Source organism: Sorex araneus, chromosome 2, assembly GCF_027595985.1.
Source record: "Sorex araneus isolate mSorAra2 chromosome 2, mSorAra2.pri, whole genome shotgun sequence".
In the NCBI taxonomy this organism is placed as follows: domain Eukaryota; kingdom Metazoa; phylum Chordata; class Mammalia; order Eulipotyphla; family Soricidae; genus Sorex; species Sorex araneus.
Window position 1 is genome coordinate 98,424,438 of NC_073303.1, and position 23,122 is coordinate 98,447,559.

Consider the following 23,122-nt stretch of genomic DNA (forward strand, 5'->3'; position numbering starts at 1 on the left):
GATGTGTGTCTGGTCATATTTTGTTTGGGTCTCTAAACCCCTTGTATTTGGATGGTTAGTTATTCATTAAATTCTTGGCAACTCTTCCTTCAAAATAGGGTTACTGTTACTTTCTTCTCTTCCTATAATGTGGCTATGCATTATTTTTTGGCTTTTTGGGTCACACCCGGTGATGCTCAGGGGAACTTTTGGCTCTACAAGCAGGAACTATTCCTGGTGGTGCTCAGGGGACCATATTTGATGCCAGGAATACAGGTTGACTGTGTTCAAGGCAAATGCCTTCCCCTCTGTACTATTGCTTAAGCACCATGATTATGATTTTTATTGATTAGTTATTATGACTATTATTTTGCTTCCATATTTTATCATTCTTTTTTCTAATTGCTATCATGCTTCGTTGTTTTCTACTATCACATTTTCAAATTAGCTTTGAAAACATTGACTATTTCTGTTTGCTCTTATATTCTTCTATGGTATTTTTTAAATTGGCTATTTTTTAGGTTATCTAATTTATTTGAAGCTTTCAAAGAGCTTTCATATTCTTGCTATAAATTTTATGTGGCTTGTTTTTATGATTTTATGGAACATTATTTTAAGTGTTTTAAACATTTCTCAAGTAAATTTTTTTTTATTAATGAATCAACGTGAGGTACAGTTATCGACTTACAAACTTCCATGCTTACATTTCAGTCATACAATGGTCAAGTATCCATCCCAAAACCAGTGCCCATTTTCCACCACCAATGGTCCAAGCATCCCTCCCACCATCCACACCCCATTCCTCCTCCCCCCACCCCGCGTCTGTGGCAGGACATTCCCTTTTGCTCTCTTTGTCCTTTTGGGTGTTGTGGTTTACAATAGCGGTATTAAGTGGCCATCATGTTCGGTCTATAGTCTGCTCTCAGGGTGCATCTCCCATCCCAAGCGGATCCTCCTAGCACCATTTACTTAGTGATCCCTTCTCTAACTGAACTGCCTTTTCCTCTCAGTATGTGAGGCCATCTTCTAAGCTGTGGAGTAATCCTCCCAGTACGTACCTTTAATAATCTTGGGTGTTAGTCTCCCTTTCTGTTATCGCTTTGGCAGCACATATACTAAACATTTTTTAAGTCAGGCAACTCAGTAGAACAGTCTGGTCCTGTCCATCATTTACATTTAGTGCTTCTGAGACAGTTACTAGGGCACAAAGCTGTGTTTCCAGTGCTTCAGTCTTCTTAGGAAAAAAGCTCTCCTCCTCCTCCCTCAGATTATGCTGTTCCTATCAAGGAAATTTGTCCTTACATGGATGAATGCAGTCAATCTTGCAACACTCTTTTTTTTCTTTGTTTTTTGGGTTACACCTGGTGATGTACAGGGGTCATTCCTGCCTCTGCATACAGGAATCACTGCCGGTGGTGCTCAGGGGACCATATGGGATGCTGGGAATCGAACCCGGGTTTGCTGCTTGCAAGGCAAATGCCCTACTCGCTGTGCTATTGCTCCAGCCCCCGCAAAACTCTTAACTAGATATTTTTTTCACTAGTCTATGATATATTTAGACACAAAAACTAAAGATATCTTTTCAAGTTGTGCATGACATATAGCATGCTTATGAGAATCCCATTTTTGCTCAATGTCACTTTTCAGTGAAGACTTTCCTTTAAAACTGCAAAAAATCCCCGTCATGATTAATGTCCCATTTAGCAACAATTCAACTTTTCTTCTGACCTTTGAAGATAGTATTGCACAACTTGTTAAGATATATATTAAGTGTTGACTGTACGTTTCTTCTCTGACATACTTGCCCTTTGTATTCTGTTAGCAACATGGTCGTCATCTTTGATGATGCAGTAAAGAGTTTACGCAGACAGGTGGGTAAAGAAGATCTGAAACCAGTTACCGATCTTGGAAGTGCTGAAAAATTCCAATATTTTAATATATTACGGAGAAAGGAGAAAAGTCTCTCATCATTTTGGGAACAACCCGACAGTCCTGTTGATTTCTCACTCCTGGACATCCTGGACCCAAGTTCTCCAGTCCCAGGTACTGTCAGTCAACACAAAGAATGCAAGAGGTGAAAATGCAGCTGCTCAAGTAAAGGTGAAAGTCACCCACACAGGTCGACAACAGGCTCAGCCTTGATGAAATTGAGAAATACAGATATAAGACTGATAATGTAACAATGATATGAATCCAGACTCATATGACTGAGGTTAATACAAGATCTCAATGGAAGAGCCTGGCAAGTTCCCTGTGGAATCTTCAATATGCCAAATTCAGTAACAATAACTGGTCTCATTCCTCTGATTCTGAAAAGACCCTCCAGTTGTTGGGAAAAATGAGTAAGAAGAGGCCGCTAAAATCTCAGGGCTGGGATGAATGGAGACATTACTGGCACTTGCTCGAGTAAATCGATGAACAATGGTATGACAGTGACACAGTGACTATGCAAGACTAAAATTAAGTTTTGGAAATAATAGTTCCAAATTACCTGGGAGCGAGTAGAACTAGGATCCACACCCAGGTCGGCCCAGTCATGATTCCCATTTTCTACTTTATGTTTTACCAACTGGGTCTGTCTCCTGTACTTGCCACAGAGATGGCATGGATCTCCTAGACCATCACACAGAGATCAATGCTTTCCCTGTTATCCAGCCCTTGGTGGATTCAAACATATGTCTCAATCAATAATTTTCACTTGAACATTAGTTGCTTACTTAACTTCCTTACTGAAAAATTTGAATCATGGTTCTCATGCCCCAGTTGTAGACTATTTTCAGCCTGCAGATGTAGAAAGGTTGAAAACCAAGGGTTATAACTGCTGGTTTATGGACTGGTATATAGACTGGTCTTGAACCTCAGTGAAAAGAGTTTGAAGAAGATGACAGAAATCTGAAGGAAGGTTGGCACAAGTTAATTTTAAATTATTCCACTACCTATGCCAGCTGATTCGTAGCTAATCTTGGACAAATGTTTGGTCAATTTTTCTCTATGCAGATCCTTCCAGAGAAGGCCCATTCACCTACAAAGACAATATGGTCCAGAAAGGAAAGGGTGATCTGACTATTGATGCAAGTGTTGGGGCACAAGTGGCAGCATCAGGGGAGACTGATAAGTCACGTGAATTCATTCTCGAGTTTCAGATTAATAAGATCACAACAAAAATCTTGACAGACCTTCGTTCAAGGTAAGACTATCATAGAAAAAAGCAGGAAGTTGGTTTACATAATACACATCCTTTGGAACAATGAGGCATTCTTCAGCTTTGATAGAAGAACCATAGAAATGGGGGGAATGGCACTCTAGATAGATTTGTTCTCTGTGTTAGTTCCATTATAATTACTAACTATATTTGAAGAGCAACATAAATTAGTGGAACTGTTGTGGTGGGTGGGATAAGAAAATAATCATTAAAAACAAATAGTGAACTTTGAAACTTGGGATTTGCCATTCCTTTACTAGATGTGGTGCCATCCTTTGATTTTCTTCTTTATCTCTTTTCACCATATACGAAGTAAAACAATACTCTATGCAAAAAATGAAATTAACAAAGTACTAATATGAGAAATATATAAATTATTCTTTGTGTGAATTCTATATTAGCATCTGGGATTCGTTTTTAATTTGATTTTTTTAATTTTAAATTTTATAAGTTATTTCACAATATTTGATTACATTTAATACTCAAACACCAATCCCACCACCATTACACTTTCGCACCACCAAATTCAGGATATTTCCACCCCAAGCTCTAATCCCTGTCCCAAAACACAACAGATAGAATATATTTTGTATTGTCTGTTATGAAGAACTGCTGAACATGTTTACAAAAAAAGTGTTTATAAACAGAATGGGGGACTAACACCCAAGAATAGCAGAAATAATTACCAGATCTGTTCCATGGCTCGGAGGCCGGCCTCACATGCTGGGGGAGGGTGCAGCTCAGATAGAGAAGGGAACACCAAGCAAAAATGTGATGGGAAGATCCGCTCGGGATGTGAGCGGTGTGCTCAGAGCAGATTATAGACCGCACACATTGGTCACCCAAGACCTCCACAACGCCCAGGGTGGGGGGAGAGAGGGAACAGAGAGGAATGCCCTTCTAAAGAGGCGGGGTAGGAAGGGGGGTGGGGTGGAAGTGGGTGGGAGGGATGATGGGGTCATCAGCGGAGGATGGGCACTGGTGGAGGGATAGATACTCAAGCTGTATATGACTGAAAAACAAGCATGAGAATATGTAAACATGTATCTGTACCCCCACGGCGATTCATTAATAAAAGAAAAAAGTGTTTATATAGGAAACTGTGAAATTGTTCTATTTTGGCCAGAGCTATTAAGACATTCTATAGGATATCACTAACATGTTAACGTTTGAATGATGTGAGCTTTGGTATATATATCTGAAAATATATGTATACTACTGTATCACTGTATCAATGTCATCCCATTGTTCATCGCTTTGCTTGAGTGGACGCCAGTAACATCTCCATTCGTCCTAGCCCTGAAATTTTAGCAGCCTCTCTTTATTCATTCTTCCCATCAGTGCTGCATTGGAGCTCTTGCAGGGAAAGGGGAATGAGACCAACCATTCTTACTGTATTTAGCATACAAAATACACTACGAAGAGCTAGCCAGGCTCTGCTGTGCAGGCAGTATGCTCTCGGTACCTTGCCAGGTTCTCCAAGAGGGAGAACTAGGCTATAAGAGGTCTTTCAGGAGCTTTATTTTATAGTCTCTAGATCTTGGGGCCAGGGGCAGTTTGTGGGTGTGATTGCCAAGCTACTGGAAAATGGGGGATCTGGGTGGAGAAGGCCCATTCCTGTTCCATACAGGCTTAGATATCTCAGCCCCAGGTCCCACACACCTGGGTTCCTCTGCCAGTTCCTTCATGCATGAGGCTTTTCCGAATGTGTGAAGAGTGGCCTTGAGCATGACTGTGTCTGGGTTCCGGAGGTCTTCGGGGCTCTGCTCTGGGCATGGAGAGAAACTCAACCCGCCCCCCTCTGAGTGGCCCCAGTGAAAACTGCCAGGTGCTGAGGCAAGAGACTCTACATTTTACTCTTCATAGAGCTTTGTTTTATAGTCTCTGGATCTTGGCTGTTGGTGGGATTACACGATGCTGGGAGCAGTTTGTGGGTGTGACTGCCAAGCCATGCAAATCCCTCTCTATGATTTGCTGTCTACTATCTGAATCAATACCTCCCCATCAAATATGGTGTGGTAATTCTGGAGAATGGGTAGGGAGTATCTTATGATGTGTCACGCAGTCCAGGAATAGATTCACACATATATGAGGCTCAGCCTGAGCGGTTGGGGTGTGGCCTGGAGTGTCGCAGTGGTTAAGTGGTGAAGGTCAGCTGGTGGGGCTGGGTCCAGTGGGCGGGGAGGACTCTCACCTGCCTCCCTCTGGGGTGCCATGTATGAAACAGCTTGGCACAGAGTCCGGGGGCATGGCTATGGAGGCCTCATGTTATGCTCCCTTCCGAGAGAAGTAGCCGTGTGATCTGGCTGGTGGCTGATGACAAGATTATCTGGCGCTGGCAGGAGGTGGCTTATGGTGTGACCCCTGGGTCACCGGAGACTGTGGGAAGCGGGCAGACTATCTCCACTACTGGTCCCGTTGAGCCCAGAGTTGAAGTTCACAAAGTTCCGCATTAACTGGGTTCCATAGGACTTCACTCATGTGTGAGGCTCGGCCGAGTATGTGACGAGGGCTTTGAGCGTGGCAGCGGTTGGGTTGTGGAGGTTTTCAACTGCTGGAGCTGGGTCCCTTGGGGCGGGGAGGGCTCTCACCCACCTCCCTCTGGGGCGCCTTGTGTGAATTAGACTGGTGTGGAGTCCGGTGGCATGGTTATGGGGGCCTCATGTTATCTCTTGATTCTGGTTTTAATTTGTCTCTATATGTATAGGTAAAATGATGTCCAATTATCTAACTAAACAAACTCATGTTTTTATACCACTTAAAAGGAAATATTTTCAATTTAAATATTAATATTTATGAAATAGTTAAAAATCACAAATTATTATGATAATTTAACATTTTTTGCCTCATCATGCAGTGTTCAGTGATTACTCCTGGCTATGTGCTCAGGGATCATGCCTGGTAGTGCTTGAAGACCTTAAGTGGTGCTGGCATTATAATCCAGGTCATGCACCAAGATATGCCCCTTTCCTGCTGTACTATCACTCCAGTCCCCAGATCTCCAGCTACAATCCTGTGCAGACCCATGATAGGTATTGAGGTGAGCAAAAGGATTGAAATAGACTTGAAATTTGTTTCTAGTTATTCAAACATCTCACTTCTCCCCTGAATCTACACTTTCTCTCTATCTGCCATGACTAGTTCATCCATAATCCCTCTCTTTTCTAGATGTATTAGTTTTGGAAAATTATCTGAAATCCTCACTCTGCCATGGTTTCTGCTCCACACACACCCTGTGCCTCCTTACGCTATGAGTTCCCCTAGCTGTGACAATAGTGCTTTCTAAAGATTCTCTAAACCATCTGGATCTGCTTAAGTGTACCTTTTTATGTTGAGAGAACTTCTTGTTAGAAATCTATAAATTACCTCTAAAGAAGATTAATAGAATGTTGGAAAATGCAGAAAACCCAAGCAGTGTGGCTAAGTTTCTCTCATACCTTAACCACAGAATGATGCCCTCCACTGATTTATCAGAGAAGGTGGTCTGTTGTTTAAGAATAAAATCCATTACCCAATATATAACTATTGACTGAGGGCTCACCTGTAAATGTACAAAGACTCTGCCTTTCGGTTCCTCAGGAAAAGCAAAACCAAGATGAACCTAAGAAGTCTTCCTTCCCCTTTCTATGTTGACTCCCTTATACTTTCTTTACTCTAGGGCACTTTTAAAACCAGAGCCATGGTTTCTGAAACAATGTCGAGAAAGAGGAGACAACCTATATGTGGTGACAGAAAGTGTGGAAGTGACCAACGCTCCTGAGCTGAGAGTTGAAAAAAGTAGGAAGTGGTTGGGAAAATTATCCTGTCTACAGAACCTTTATATCAAGGTACATATCCTTCCTAACAGGGACTGGGGATTTCAAGATCACAACTAACCCAGTGAGGACATTTTTTTTTGGGGGGGAACAAAGAGTCAAGTCACTTTCTGCGCATTTAACATGTGCCAAGAAAATCTAATTCTGATGAGAGTATATCCAGTGTGCTCATGGGTAGGACATCAAATAAAAATTATTGCATAGCTATGAAAGGTAAATATATTAAATCACGTGGTACTATATTTTTCTTTGTTTAAAGGTAGATCCTGGAGAATGTAGAGTTTGGTGATTCTGTGCCATATTAAATGTAATTTTACCACTTAAAGGAATGAGAGATCACTAACATTCATTTTTAATTAATTTTTTTATTTTATAAATTACTTCACAATATTTCATTATATTTAATATTCAAACACCAATCCCACCACATTAGACCTTCCAACCACTAAATTTTGGATGTTTCCATCTCAAACAGCAATCCCTGTCCCAAAACACAATGAAAAGAATATATTCATATTATGTTATGAAGAACTGCTGAACATGCTTGCAAAAAAGTTTACATACAGGAAAAAGGGTGAAAATTATTCTATTTTGGCAGGAGTCATTAAGACATCCTATAGGATATCACTAACATGTTGTTAAAGTTTGCGTGATGCGAGCTTTGGTATATATATATATTAAAATATGTATAAATGCATATATATATTTCCTTCTATTATTTGTTACCTACTATATTAACCCCATAAAATCTCTTTCACTTCTCACTGTATCACTGTCAGCCTGTTGTTCATCGATTTTCCCGCGTGTGCGCAACATCTTCTTTTGTCCCTGCTAGTGTAGCCTAATGGCATCTGCTCCCTTCAGGAACATGTAAAGCATGTTGTTGTTACTGTTTTTGGCATATGAAATATGTCACGGGTAGTTTGCCAGGCTCTGCTGTGTGGGAGAAAATGAATAATAAATAATAAATAATAAATAATAAAGATAAAAGAGTAAATAAAAATAAAAATAAAGAGGTTGCATGGCTACAAATGTGGCCGCATCCTACAGGAAAAATTGCGTTTCTCTCTTCCAGGAGCTTTGTCTTGAATATAGTGTGGCAATTATGGAGAATCGGTAGGGAGTGTCTTCTGATGTGTCATGCAGTCCAGGAATATGTTCACTCATTTATGAGGCTCAGTCTGAGCGGGTGGGTAGCGGACTGGAGTTGGCAGTGCCTGGGTGGTGGAGGTCGTTTGCAGGGGCTGGGTCCCGGGGAAGGAGGGCTCTCACTCGCCCCGCTCTGGGTCGCCCCAAGATCACTAACATTTCTAATGGTTTAAGTATCCTAAATGCAGTGCTTACCCTGAGCAGAAATGTTTTGAATGAAACTTGAAAATGTTTGAGCATATTTGATTTATGTATCATCACAATAACTAAGTTTTCTGTTTACTTATTTATTTTCCTTTGTGGCCAGCATCAGGATGTGCTCAGTGCTAATTCCTGACTGTGCTCAAGAATCATTACTGGCAAGACTCAAGGTTCCATATCCATTACCAGGGATAGAATCCATCTTAACTGCATAGAAGATAAGCACCTTAACTGCTTTAACATTTCTTAAGCACCTACCCATAATATTTTTATGAAAACAGTGTTAGGAACTATTTAGTCAACAACAACAAAAATGCACTTTATTAAGCATTTTTCCAAAATTTCGATGTTAATCTCTGGGTTATATCTGCTTGAAGGTTGCTCTGACATTGTGAGACAAGAGAAGGTGCTGAATGGTTTTATTCAGGGTTCTGCTTAGCCCACTGCCAAGCATCACAGTCCCAGCTCTTCATTGCCAATCAGGGATTTGTTAATTTTTTTTTAAGTGGCCACACTCGGTGATGCACAGGGGTTACTCCTGCCTCTGCACTCAGGAATTACTCCTGGCGGTACTTGGGGGACCATATGGGATGCTGGGAATTAAACCTGAGTTGACCGCATACAAGGCAAATGCCCTACCCGCTGTGCCATCACTCCAGCACACAGATTTGTTAATTTTCATGAGAGTTCTAGGTCTTTTTGATCTTTAAGTTTACAAGCACCTGATACTGCATGACCTGGTTTCTCTCCCAGGTTCAAGGCCACATAGATGGTGACAAGAAGAAACAACAATTACTCACTTTACCAGAGCATATGGTGATGGCATATAAGACGAAGCAGCTGATTATCAAGGAGAATGAGTGGGGTAAGCTGATGCTGAAGGAGTTGCTGTGAGAGGGACTTTGCTTTTCCTGGAAAGAAAACCATCAACATGCAATTTAGACTTCTTCAGAGGGAAAGAGAGGGATGGACGAGAAACATGCTTCAGCTGTAAACTGCACAAGCAAACACATATGCTATATTCCAGAGCCACCTTCAAGGATGTCCCTACTGAAATGTTTCCACGTTCCCATGGGAAGATATATGGAAATGGACAAAGGGACTCAATATGAAAGTTTCTATAGCACGGGGCTAATTGTGACCCAAATCTCCACTATCTCTGTTTTTCCAAAGCCCACCTTTCTCCCTAAAAGCCCTTCCTAAGTTACCTTCAACCCAGTGTTAATGCACAAACACAAATAAAACTGTAGGGGTCTGGATAGGTGGTACCTAGGGAAGAATGAACTATGTGAGTGACCCAGGTTGAATCCTCATATAGTCAGTCCTGTGAGCACCAGTGGGAATGATCCCAGAGTGCAGAGCCAGGGTAGGCCCTAAGCACTGCTTATATATCTCCCAAATAACAACAACAAAATAAACAGAAAGCACCCCAAAGTAAACAAAACTGTAGCAATCGCAATCTTGATCAGGTTCTGTTGGGTTTAAAAAAGCCCTAAGACTTTATGACCCTTGAGATAAAATACAAAACTAAGTCAGGAACAGGAAGTGAGCCTGCTGGACCAGACTTGAGACTACTACACTTGGGGATTGTGTCACCTCAGGAACGGCTGCTTGCTGCTTGTGCTGAGAGTGGTAGCTGTGTTAATCTAGCCGAAATCTGTTTTTAGCTTAGTGTAGAATAACATTAGTCTGTGCTTTCTGCCTTGCCGCAGAGAGCTTAGGTTTATTGGGTTACTCCCATCAAAGTGCTCCCATTCCTGTTTGTTTATTTGTAACTTCTTTCTTTGTGCTCCGTTGACTTGTAAGTACCGCTTTTCTCTTCTCCTAAGTCCTTTCGTGCATAGTTATTCAGAGCAATGTTCCTATTGTATGGACACACGAAGACAGTTAATGCTATGCTTTTGTAACTTGGGAATTAACTAACTCTAAATGATACACACTCTTGGAAATCTGTTCTCTCAGCTTAAGCCTCAGTTGCCCTTACTTCCTAGCACCCCAATAGCTGGGTCCCGAGAGAGACTGGATGGACCCAGGGCAAGTATTGAATTACACTGGCATCAAAATGGGCCTGGTCAATGTGCCATAATACTTTACTATAAATTAATTGCATGGTCATGGACAAATTCTGTCATGATCCAAAAAGTAATAACTAGATTAGACCCTGCTAGTGTTAGGAATCATTAATCAGGCCTGAGCACTGTAGTCTGATTCTGTAACAAGATGTCCCCAGGAAAGCCACCCTACAAGCTTAATGTATCTCTTACAGTGTCCATGCAAAATAACTAATATTATGAAGTAGAATTAAGATGTTAATTAAGTTATTGGATTGAGTAAAGGAGAGGAACACATAAGGTGGTATTTCAGCCCTTGAGCCTGATGGCCATCAGGAAGGGCCTTTGATATGTTGATTCTGCTACCCCCAATGCTGGAGAGTTTGAGAGAGAGAGAAAGAAAGAGAGAGAGTGAAAGAGAGGGAGGGAGAGCATGAGGGAGGGAGAGAGTGAAAGTGAGAGAGAGAAAGAGGAAGAAAGAGTACATGGTAGCAAGATGGAGTGGAGCATGGAGACTCTAGCAAGGGGGACAGGAGAGTAAAATGTAGGGGAAGAATGCAGGAGCAGGCGCATGGAGAGACGAGAGATGCAGCTGCTAGTGGGAAGACGGAGGTGAGCGGAAGAGACAGGAGTTGAAGGGAATGAGTGGTAGTGTGAGACTAGAGTGGGGAGCTTAGAGAGACTGGAATAGGGGTGAGGGGAGAATGGAATAAACAGCAACTGGTCATCAACCAGCTTGCCCTTGTTTCCTTGTCCACCCATGGCATGGGCCACCCTGGATGGGAGAGCGGCCTGAGTCCACCGAACATGGGTGGTGAGTGGGAGAGCCGCCAGTGTCTCTCTAACCACCCGGAGATTACTCACCTGGTGAGTGCTGATATAAAACGGATGTTCAGGAAGTCCTTCATGTTAAGCTCCCTCCTGCCTAGGTTGGTGTCTACTGCCGGATACTTGCTTGCCACATTTTCTGTTACTCTTCTTTTAGTTTTCATGTCTCCCTTCACCCCAGACTGGCAAAAGACTCCTTAACTCTGGACTTGAATAAAGTTCTCCCTTCCAAGAGTTGAGTCTCTCTGTGGCGATGAGTCTCTCTGAGGTGATGCTTGTTGGTTAATGAATTTTCTCACTGAGACCCCCGTAGGTCAGTGCGGCGGATGGTTGGAGAGCAAGTGTCGGGGGAAGAAGCAGATTTAGGGACAAGCCTCCATGCAGGCAATCAGCCTGGTGTATCAAGGTTTGCCCCGGATACACTGGTCCAAGATTTAGCCATTGGAGTCCTCTTCAGTTTTCATAATAGTGTCTCAGACATTCAACAACAACTCCACCGCTAGTGTGAACTTCCCTCCACGGGGTGTCCCCAGCTTCCCTCCTCTGTCCTGTTTTATGCATTCTTTGTGTGTAAACACACAGGAACATTCACAGCATACTCCTTTTCGACCTTTTTTTAATTTTCTTTCTTTTTTATCCACCCTCTTCTTACCTCTCAGATGCACCAGGGTCTACTCTGTTTTGAACACACAATTAGGTCTCTGACATCTCATAATCCTCGGGGCCAGAGTGATAGTGCAGTTGGTAGGACATTTACCTTGATATGCCTAACCAGGTTTGATCCCTGGCATTGCATAATGTCTCCTTAGCACCACAAGGAGTGATTCCTGAGTGCAGAGCCTGGAGTGATACTGAGTAATTCTGGTGTGGCACCCAAATAAAACTAAATAGATGCCGCATAAGCCATCCCAAAAACCAATTGATACTGATAAACTCAAAACTCCCACTCCACAAACTCAGTCTATCTTAGAGTGGGGTTATTTCATGTATCACTGTATCACTGTCATCCCACTGCTCATGAATTAGCTCGAGCAGGCACCAGTAACGTCTCCATTGTGAGACTTGTTACTGTTTTTGGCATATTGAATGCGCCATGGGGTAGCTTGCCAGGCTCTGTCATGTGGGAGGGATACTCTCAGTAGTTTGTCAGGCTCTCCAAAAGGGACGAAAGAATTGAACCCAGGTTGGCCGCGTGCAAGGCAAATGCCCTACCTGCTGTGCTATCGCTCTAGCTATTCCATGTACGTTGTCAATAGTTAACACAAATTTGATTATTCTTTTCTTGTCACTCTCTTCTGTATGGAAATCATGATTGATGTAGTTTTCTCTCTTAAAATATTAAAACTTTATTTAATCATCATGATTTGCAAAGTTGTTCATAATACAGTTGTTCAGATGCTCAATGGTTTAATACCAATTTCATTGCAAATGGGACCTTCCCTTCACCAACGTTCTCATCCCAAGTAGCGATCTCGCAAAACTTGCCCCTAGAACAGGTACAAAATAATTTACTTTGTATTGCTTATTAAAACATATTTTTCATTAACTGTGTTATTAAGTCTTTATTTGAGGAATTATGTGCTAGTTGATCTTCTGTGTCATTGTTTTCACTCATGGATCTTAGTGGGCTCTTTTTCTTTTTCTTTTTTTTTGGGGTCACACCCTGTGGTGCTCAGGGGTTACTCCTGACTTTGCACTCAGGAATCACTTCTGGCAGTCTCAGGGGATAATATGGGATGCTGGGGATCAATCCCCAGTCCGTGCATGCAAGGCAACATGCTGTACCATGGCTCTGGCCCCATAAGCTTACTGAGTTTCTATAAAACTTTCCCATCTAATTTTCTGTGAGTTGTCAGTTCTGTGAAATTTGTCTGTGGTCATATGCTCCAGGAGCTGTGGAACCTGAATGATTCAGCAGCACGGAGTCTCAACCTGGCCGTTTATTATGCTGGCAGAAGTGAGGTGTCAGTGGAGAGCTGGGCCTTCCCGTAGGATAGGGACTCAGCCCACCCCAGCCCAAGAAGGGTCCAGAGGTGTGAGCATGAAGACAGAGCCTACCTGGGCAGAGTCAGCGCAGTATTTCTCCTGGGAGTTTCCTTCTCTGGGAAATTTCTATTCTGTCACTTGGGACTCTAATTTCTTTAGAAATATTTAGTATTCAGTATAAGACAGTTTTCATATCTATTTGAGAAATGAAATCATTCAAAAAACAAACAATAATTAGGCCTAGAGCATAAAGGAAGATATTTCAGGAAAGTAAGATGAAAGTCCACAGAAGTCACTCCTGGGGGGAGGAGAGGGAGGAGAGGGAGGAGGAAGAGGAGGAAGAGAAGGAAGAGGAGGGGAAGGAGGAGGGGATGAGGCCAGGAGAAGGAGGAGAAGGAGGAGGAGGAGGAGGAGGAGGAAGAGGGGATTTTATCTTTTAAAAGCAATTCTCTGTTAAAGTACATAATGATCTCTAGATACACATTATTTAATACATATTGTGGAATCTTCTTAAGAGTGTCTTTTTGAGCTTTTTTTGGTTTGTTTCATCTTTTGGGTCACACCCGCGATGCTCAGTGGTTACTCCTGGCTCTGCACTCAGGAATTACTCCTGGCGGTGCCTTGGGGATCATATGGGATGCTGAAATTTGAACCCGGGTCGGCCGCATGCAAGGCAAATGCTCTACCCGCTGTGCTATGACTCCAGCCTCTGTCTTTTTGAGTTTTGACAGAAATTCTAAGAGGACCAGGGTGACTGAGAGAGACTACAAGAGATCCCCTTACTCTGAGAAAAGCAGCCGTGGAGACTATGCAGGTGAAGTGAACACTCTGTATGAGTGTTCTGGAAAACTTGACCTGGAAGATAATGAAGATGATGACTTTTTTTTACCTGCTCAGTTGTGTTCAGATCTTACTCTTGGCTGTGTACTCAGGGATCACTCATGGAAGTGCTCAGGGAGCCATAATGCAGTGCTGCGGATTGAATGTTGGTCACATGCAAGGCAAGCCCCTCAACTGTTGGACCATATTTCCAGTCCATGACCTGAATTCTTTCTTTCTCTAGAGGTTCTTCTCACCGAGGATAAAAAGCAGAAGACCTTTCCAGATGGTGAGTTTAAGAACTGGCTTCTTTTTTATTTTACTTACCCTCATTGTTAATATATGGTCCCCTTAGACTTGTATACAGCTCTGTAGAGCCAGAGACCCACAGAATCTTCTCTTCTTGTGAGTCTTCTTTGGAACCTGCCCAGGTCCTTTGTTTCCACAGGAAAACTACCCTTTCTTTGGAAGGCAGGGGTGGATGTTTTGTATTGAGGTATGTGGGATTCCTGGGTTTCATCTAACCCTAAATTCTAAGGTATTCTATTTTTTTTTTTTGCAGAAATGTTACTACGAGGTGGTGGTAAGTGACAAAATCTAAGATATAAGAATGAGTAAAAAATCTGGGTGGTGGAGGAAAAGAGGTATAAAGGGGATGGGGGGAGGGGAGACTAAAAACTGAATTAGTAATAAGCTCTTTTATTTCCCTTTTCAAAGGCATCTCCTAAGATTGTCAGAAGGTTCTTTTTGCTGCTGTAGTTGTTATTGTTGTTGATTTTAAGCTTTGAAAATGAGAGCGATTCCTCTACTGTGTCACACTGCCTACAAGGCACTACTAAAACCATACCTAGTGGCCTTTGCTGTCTTTATGTAAGACTTTGAAATACAGGGTCCTGGGTAAAGAAAGGCGGGGGTGGGGGGGGAGACTAAAAGAAAGGGCGAAGGGAAGTCGACAGTAGAAGATCTAAGAAACTGGGTGTCATTAGTACCTTTTATAAAATTGTGAGTTTAATTTTTCTTTTATAGGGTATGAAGAAAGGAGTCTAACAATAGGTGAGTGTGTATTTAATGGGGTGGGATCCTTTCCTGAACACATTGTTGAGCAGGAAGTTGTCCTTGCCTCTACCATGTCACACTGTTTACAGGGCACTTCTGAAAACCTACCTAGGGACCTTTGTTGTCTTTGAATAAGACTTTGAATTTCATCCTCTGGGTAAAGAAAGGCAGGGTAGATTGGTGGAAGTGGTTTCGGGAAGTTGAGAGCAGAACGTCTGAGAAATTGAGTGTCTCATACTGAATTGTGAATTTAATTTTTTTAAGGTTATAGAAGAGAGATTCTGCCAAAAGGTGAGTGTGTATTTGAGGGTGTGGGATCCTTTCCTACACATATCTGTTGAGCTGGTAGTTGTCTTTGCCTTTGTAATCACTACCCTAGGGTCTGACCCTAATATCTGTAGGATGGAAAGGTCTGTGAAGTCTTAGGAGGTAGAGGATATGGAAAGGGATGGGTAGTGAATAGAAGGTTAGGTGGGGGGAGAACATAGTAGAAGTTCAGAACCTCTGGAGAATCAAAAGCATATTTATGGATGAAGAGAGACATGATCACTTTTATTCTCTTTCCAGAAAAAATAGAGGAACCCGTTAGTCAAGGTGAGTGTTTGTCAAAAGGGATCTCAGGGCTCTGGGTGGAAAATTGCGGGACTCCAGGACTTAAATTAAGAGCCAAAATGCAATGCTCTTAGTCACCCTTGCTGTATTGTTCTTTCCTTCCTTCCTTCCTTCCTTCCTTCCTTCCTTCCTTCCTTCCTTCCTTCCTTCCTTCCTTCCTTCCTTCCTTCCTTCCTTCCTTCCTTCCTTCCTTCCTTCCTTCCTTCCTTCCTTCCTTTTGATTCCTTCCTTTCTTCCTTCCTTCCTTCCTTCCTTCCTCCTTCCTTCCTTCCTTCCTTCCTTCCTTCCTTCCTTCCTTCCTTCCTTCCTTCCTTCCTTCCTTCCTTCCTTCCTTCCTTCCTTCCTTCCTTCGTTTTGATTCCTTCCTTCCTTCCTTCCTTCCTTCCTTCCTCCTTCCTTCCTTCCTTCCTTCCTTCCTTCCTTCCTTCCTTCCTTCCTTCCTTCCTTCCTTCCTTCCTTCCTTCCTTCCTTCCTTCCTCCTTCCTTCCTTCCTTCCTTCCTTCCTTCCTTCCTTCCTTCCTTCCTTCCTTCCTTCCTTCCTTCCTTCCTTCCTTCCTTCCTCCTTCCATACAATTAGACAATGATCAAACACCCATCCCTCCACCAGTGCACATTCGCCAACACCAATTACCAGGGTACCCACCCTTTCCCACCCTCCCCCTGAATCAATGGCAGACAATATTTCCCATACTCTCTCTCTACTTTGGGGCATTATGGCTTGCAACACAGACACTGAGAGGTCATCATGTTTTGTCCATTATCTATTTTCGGCACGCCATCTCCCATCCCAACTGGTTCTTCCAGCCATCATTTTCTTAGAGATTCCTTCTCCATTTCATCTGCCTTCTCCCCTCCACTCTTGAACCAGTCTTCCATCTATTAGGCAGTCCTCCTGGCCTTTGTCATTGGGTGTGAGCCTCATGTGATGTTATTTTATACTCCAGAAATGAGGGCAGTTTTGTTTTATACAATTACTTATTCATGCCATTAAGGTCCCCAAAGCAACCCAATGTTCTCCTTTTACCGAATCCACCTCATCATTGCTCTCCTCCCTTTTTTACTTAATATTCTCAGTTCTGTAATAATACAGGGCCAAGGTTGGTTATCATTTGGTAGTGTCTATTGCCTTGTTTTATTTCTCTGTATATCATTGATGTGTGAAATAATCTAGTATTTGTCCTTTCCCTCCTATCTTGTTTCATGTCCTTCCCCTTCTCATTAATTTCACTTAGTGTATGTGTCTGTAGCATTCAAGTTCATGAGGTCATTTTTAGGATAACCCAGACAGGAGGCAACACCTACTTGATTAATCTGTAAGAAGATAGATAATACAGGAAGAAGTGGAAGAGCTCCTGTGTACCCTGTTTTATTCCAAGGTTTTCAGACAATTAAATCCTCACTTCATTGATATGGAAAATGAGCCCCATGTTCCTAAGAACCTTTAAGACTCTAGTCCAAAGACAGAATTCCCATTACTTCAGACATGTCTCTAATCATTTATCTCAACTTCTAATCATATTTTTTTCAGATCTCCATCTCTCTTCTCTAATTCTCCCTACTACTTCAGTTTGTGATTTTCATCTACCTAACCTATTTGATTTCTCCATCCTGGTGCTCAACTGCAGAGATAGATTTGGTCATTTGCTGAAACAAATAAAAGTGTCTACCTCATACCATAGGAGCAGGACGTATCATTATAGACAGACTCTAATTAATGAATTGTACTATTTTTCTGGTTAATGTTGATTTCTGAGATCAGATTTTAAAAAGCTACAAAATGAGATTTCCAGAAGAATGGAACAACTATCCAATTTTTCAAAGGATATTCAGGATATTTTATTCCATAATATTTTGGTCATGCTTGGAGATCGAGGGGCTCTTCAGGACCTGCAGGACAAGGTGAGTTCATTTCATGGTCACTTTAGATGGAACTATAAATCTGGAAGAATTGAATATACTCATACTTAGATAAGTGATAAGTGGGACATAAAAGGAATGATGCAAGGAATATGCAAAAGATGCCAGTAATTAATACATTGTGCTCTTGTCCCAGGCAATATAAGGTGGGCTACTGGCATCTTTATGTCCTGAGACTGATTGGCCTCTCCCAGAGGAGGTGGAGCTCTCCAGGTTCCCATTTCTTGTAGCACTGTAGCCTGTTGCAATGTTGTCTCATTGTTCATCGATTTGCTGGAGCAGGCACCAATAATGTCTCCTTTGTGAGACTTGTTACTTTTTTTGGAATATAGAACACACCATGGGTAGCTTGCCAGGCTCTGCTGTTCGGGTGAGATACTCTCGGTAGCTTGCCTGGCTCTCCAAGAGGGATGGAGGAATCGATCCTCATAAGACAGAAACAGAATTAATATTGATTTCATTCTAAAATAATTATTATTGATAAAAATAGCATTGTTATTGATAATATCAATTAATAGCAATAATATCGGTTGCTGTTATTGTTGTTATTATTAATAACAACAATATTGTCTTCCATAGATGGAACAGTTTCCGCAGGGTGATTTGGATGGCCCTGGTGGAATAATTCTAAAAGAACTGAGAAAGAACTTACAAAATTCATGGGTTTATCCACTATCCTGCATCCCTTATATGCTTGAAGCCTTGATGGGTAAGAATGATTTGGGAAATTGAGTGGAAGAGTCACAGTTTTGTGAGCAGCCCCAAGCACCAACAGCTGACTCCCTGAAAGGGAGTCTTAATTTTTGTTTGTTTTGGGGTGATACCTGGTGATATGTAGCACAGTATATTCATTTATCAGTGCTCAGGGAACATGTGAGAAAGGGTTAGAATATGAGCCTCCTGTATGCAAAGCATGTGGTCCTTTAGTAAAAGGAATATTTCATTAAATTTTATTTATTTTTTTCTTTTTGGTCAGCCGTAAGCCATACTCATTGCTTATTTTTGGCTGTGCACTCAAGAATTACTGCTGGCGGGTACAGGAGGCCATAGGATATGCTGGGAGTTGAACTGATTGGCTGCATGCAAAGCAAACTCTGTACTCTCACTCTAGCCAAAAAAGAAGATTTTTGATATCATCTTCTCAAGGACCTTAAAATACTATGACTTTATTTTATCATCACATCATACTCAAGGGCTCTCTATAAATTAATCATATAACACAGAGCCTGAGTCTAAGAAGCAGCAGCCCAATTTCAATTTCATTGATCTGATTATTGATTGGGTGCTCAAGTTTCTGGTGTCAGAACCCCACACCCTGGACCATGTTTTGTTGCTCTTGGAGATCATCCCAAGAGAAGAAAGACAACATGCCATGGACAGAAATTTGATCTTCAAATCAAAAGGCTTTCATTCCATTGCTAGTGAAAGTTTCCCTCTCACAGATGACCTTTGTTCACAGTAGGGGAGAAGACATATTCCTCACTCTTTCCCCATGTCTCGTTGCTCTCAGTGCTGAATGACACCCAACATGAGCTGCTGGCGTGGTCCATGGAGAAGAAGATCCTGGTTCATCAGCGGGAGCTGGTGAGAAATCTTCAAGGACCAGCAACCTGGGAGGGGAGGGAGGGAACGTGGGTAAGAAGAATATGAGTAAGGAGAAATAACTCAGGTTTTGTGCAGAGAGGAGAATCTATCCTATGGGGTTCTAGAAATTTCTGACTCATGTCCCTCAGAAAGCATTCCATACTGGTATGAATCTACTTTATAGGACCACAGTTTCTGTGCAGGCTCTTCGGAGAGTCCCCACAATTCTAAAATATCCAACTAAGGACAGAGAGTTCAGGAACTCAGAAAATCTGAATTAAACCCTGATTTAGTTATGGAGTTAATAATTTGTTAATTTCTTTTTTATACTATATATACAGTATATGTTCTTACATATGTGTACGTATATACATAAACATGTACATGTCATACATTTTTACATGGGATTGAAAAAATGCAAGGTAAGTATTAGTTTCATTATTTAGTAGCCCATACTCAATGGGAGGATTGAGCCATACCGGGAATGATTTATCCCATGACTGCACACAGGGTGTTTTAACTCTTTCCTTTATGTAACCTTGGGACCTAAGACTTTCCCCAACCCCAAAGGCTGAACCCAAATACTGTTTCTTACAGGTAAGGAGTATCTTGGAGCCCAACTTCAGATATCCTTGGAGAATTCCTTTCACCCTTAAACCAGAGCTTCTTACCCCACTGCAGGGTGAGGGTGTGACTGTCACCTACAAACTGCTGGAAGAGTGTGGCCTGATGATTGACCTAAATTGCAATCGGTCATTCTGGGATCTGGAAGCCAAGATGCCACTGTCAGCTCTGTACGGATGCCTCTCACTCCTTCAGCAGCTGGCTGTGGCCTGAATTCTCCCTCGGTTGGGGGTGGGTGATGAAGTCAAGGAGGGTGGGGACTACTCTTATAGGCTCTGATGTTCTTGGGGGAATTCAAGAAAACTACCTTTCCTGTTGGGAATCAACAAAGGCTTGGGGGATTGTTTATGCATAAGTGCTGTGGTTGAACTTGTGAAATCCTATGATAAGGATAAAGCTTTTCATCACATTTAAATATTGCAGACACACATTATAAATAAAAATTGAACGGTGATCAATGATATACATTTTGAATCCTTTTCATGGAGTGTACTCAAGTGAGTGAAGTAAAAAGTGTCATTAACTTGCATTAAAAGTGCATAAAAATTAAAGTAGGTTGATGAAAACATGATGGATGACCACAGAAGGGTAGCAAATGTTAATAATAAGGAAAATTTGTGTATAGGATACATGATTTAAAAATATTACTGACCTGAGAATAAATCAAACAATACCTGGAAACAAATGAGTATGAAGTCATAAACTACCAGAACCTGTGAAATGCAGCTAAAGGTGTGTTGAGAGGAATATTTATAGCTCTGAAAGCATTTCTCAGGAAGGAATAAAGGACCCAAATAAATATCCTGACTCAACAACTCGAGATCTTAGAAAGGGATCAATAATAGGGGCCCATGCAGGCAAGAGGAGGGAAAAAATACAAGTTAGAGCAGAGATTTTTGTCATGGAAACCCAAAAAACAATTTGAAAGATTAATGAAACCAAGAGCTGGTTCTTTGAGAAAATAAACAAGATTGATAAACTACTAGAATGACTCACAAAGATAGATAGATATATAGGTAGATAGGGAGAGAGAGAACCCTAATAAACCGAATCAGAAATGAAAAGGGGGACATCACCACAGAAACCAAAGACTTTCAAAATATCATCAGAGACTACATTGAAAGTCTGTATGCCACAAAATAAGAGAACCTAGAACAAATGGATAAATTCCTGGAATCCTATAATCTCCCAAAGCTGATCCAAGAAGATCTGGAATACCTGAATAGGCCTATCAGTATTGAAACAGTAATCAAAAGTCTCCCCTAAAACAAAAGCCCAGGATTAGATGGATTCACTAATGAATTCTTCCAAACATTTAAAGAGGACCTATTCCCAGTTCTTCTCAAACTTTTCCAGGAAATTGAAGAAACAGACACTCTCCCAAACAGTTTCTATGAGGCACATATCTCCCTAATACCAAAAGCAAACAGAGACACCACAAAACACACACACACACACAAAATAGCTTGGGTGTGAAGTTCCTCAACAAAATATTACAAATAGAATCCAAGAACTGATCAAAAATATCATACACCAAAAAAAAGTATCATACACCATGACCAAGAGGGATTCATCCTGGGGATGCAAGGATAGTTTAACATACAGAAATCAATCAAAATTTCCATCATTGTCAGGATCCTTGCCAGTTGACCCCGAAAAACTGGAGTATGATCCCCCAAACCGCCTGACTTACTCCCTATGGGAGAGGGAATGGGAAGAGGGAGAAACCTCTACCCAGCCCCTCTGTGAACCACGGCCACCTCACCGCCACAAATGAGAAAGAACCACACAGAGAGGGGAGAGTTGGAGGCCAAGCAACTCTCATTTTATTAGCTTCCACACAGGATATTTATACACATTTTCAGGGCAGCTTGGATATGTGAACACCTGGTTATCATATTCGTCATGTACACTTTGCTGGGCCCTTTACAGATTTACCTAATGATTTATGTTTCCCGCTTCTCAAGGCTGAGTATGTTAGCTCACACAAGTGATGACTTTCAGGTTTCATCCCAATATCTCCTTAACCAGAGCACCTTTTGGGTGGAGTGCTGGCACAGGGCCTTAGGCCCCTGTGAGTAGAGCCTGCTCTTGTTTCTAAGGGCAGGGGATTTGGCCAGGTTCTCAGGCCTGCTGCTGAGACCCCAACATCTCCCCCTTTTTGTTTTATGAGATCCAGCTGCCAGGAGCCATCCGACAGCTTCACACTGGGGCCTTAGGGGTCAGGCCTGTCTTAGGTTGCCTCCTCTGAGGTCTTACTTGTCTCTGACTGTTACATTCAGCATTGTTCCCCGCATGGCGGCTATGTTGCACACTCACGCACTCCTTCCATGGCCACAGGCACTCAGGCCACATCTCCTAGTTTAGGGTCTGCAAGTTTATCTGCTGCATGGCTGAGCATCACCATGGCCACATATCGGGTTCTTATCATCTGAACAAGGCGGTTTACAATCCATGGCCCAAGTGTTACAAGTAGCAATAGTAAAATGACTGGCCCAACCAGGGCAGATACAAGTGTGGTATGCCAGGGTGACACACTAAACCATCTCTCAAAAATTCTTGTGCCTCACGCTTCCTCTTTTGCTTAGTCAACCCATCTGGCAACTTAGCCATAGAACCACGTACAACTCCAGTGTGGTCTGCACAAACACAACATTCTTCCCCTAATGTGGCACACAACCTCCCCTGCTGCAACATTAGTAAGTCCAGTCCTCTCCTGTTCTGCAACACCACTTCTGACAGGGACGTCAGGGATTTCTCAAGATGACTGATGGAGGTCTCAATCCTCTCCAAGTCCTCATCAATGGCTGCTCGTAGGTCTGAGAATCTGCTCTGCTGAGTTTCGAGTGAAGCGATACAGGTCCCGGCTCCTGCCAGTCCAATTCCTAACTTGTGGCTATAGTTAGCATGGATATCACCTCCCTCTTGTGAATGGGCTGATGGGTTACCTGTGGGGGCAAAGAGTCTCCTTCGTAGGACCCTCTCCTCCTAAAGACTTTGATTCCAGAGGTCTTCTAACCCATTTTGTCACCCAGAGCGGCTTCATACAGAAATTCATTGGGCCTGTGAGTTGGGCTACAACTCCGCGTTGCCTGGGGATGGATTTTTCCTCTCCACCCTGTTTTCTGCACGGAAAATGGCAGCGGCAGCAGCAATATTCATGTGGCGAGAGCAACCTTCTAAGACTCCTAACCCAGAGGTACGGTTTTTGCAGGTTTGTGGCTCATAGGCGATTGTGAGCGGGCGTTACCGGCACGCCCTCAGCCCAGGTAAGATCTGGAGCTGCTGAGTGCAAAACG

At 42.3% G+C, this 23,122-nt stretch overlaps 1 protein-coding gene across 1 annotated transcript; it reads left to right on the forward strand.

Annotated features, from left to right (window-relative positions):
* The first annotated feature begins 1,805 nt into the window (after positions 1 to 1,805).
* LOC101555252 (gasdermin-C-like) lies at positions 1,806 to 20,036 on the forward strand. The gene is made up of 12 exons (XM_055124474.1): positions 1,806 to 2,022; positions 2,977 to 3,166; positions 6,840 to 7,008; positions 9,100 to 9,211; positions 14,275 to 14,319; positions 15,057 to 15,083; positions 15,351 to 15,377; positions 15,654 to 15,680; positions 17,458 to 17,597; positions 18,195 to 18,324; positions 19,126 to 19,199; positions 19,797 to 20,036. Exons 1-12 carry the CDS (start codon positions 1,806 to 1,808, stop codon positions 20,034 to 20,036), a joined length of 1,398 nt encoding a protein of 465 aa, XP_054980449.1.
* Positions 20,037 to 23,122: the final 3,086 nt, after the last annotated feature.

Coding starts and splice junctions, on each gene's coding strand:
- LOC101555252 (XM_055124474.1), top strand. CDS start 1,806: ATGGTCGTCATCTTTGATGATGCAGTAAAGAGTTTACGCAGACAGGTG. Junction 2,023..2,976: donor CCCAAGTTCTCCAGTCCCAG/GTACTGTCAGTC, acceptor TTCTCTATGCAG/ATCCTTCCAGAGAAGGCCCA. Junction 15,378..15,653: donor AAGAGAGATTCTGCCAAAAG/GTGAGTGTGTAT, acceptor TTCTCTTTCCAG/AAAAAATAGAGGAACCCGTT.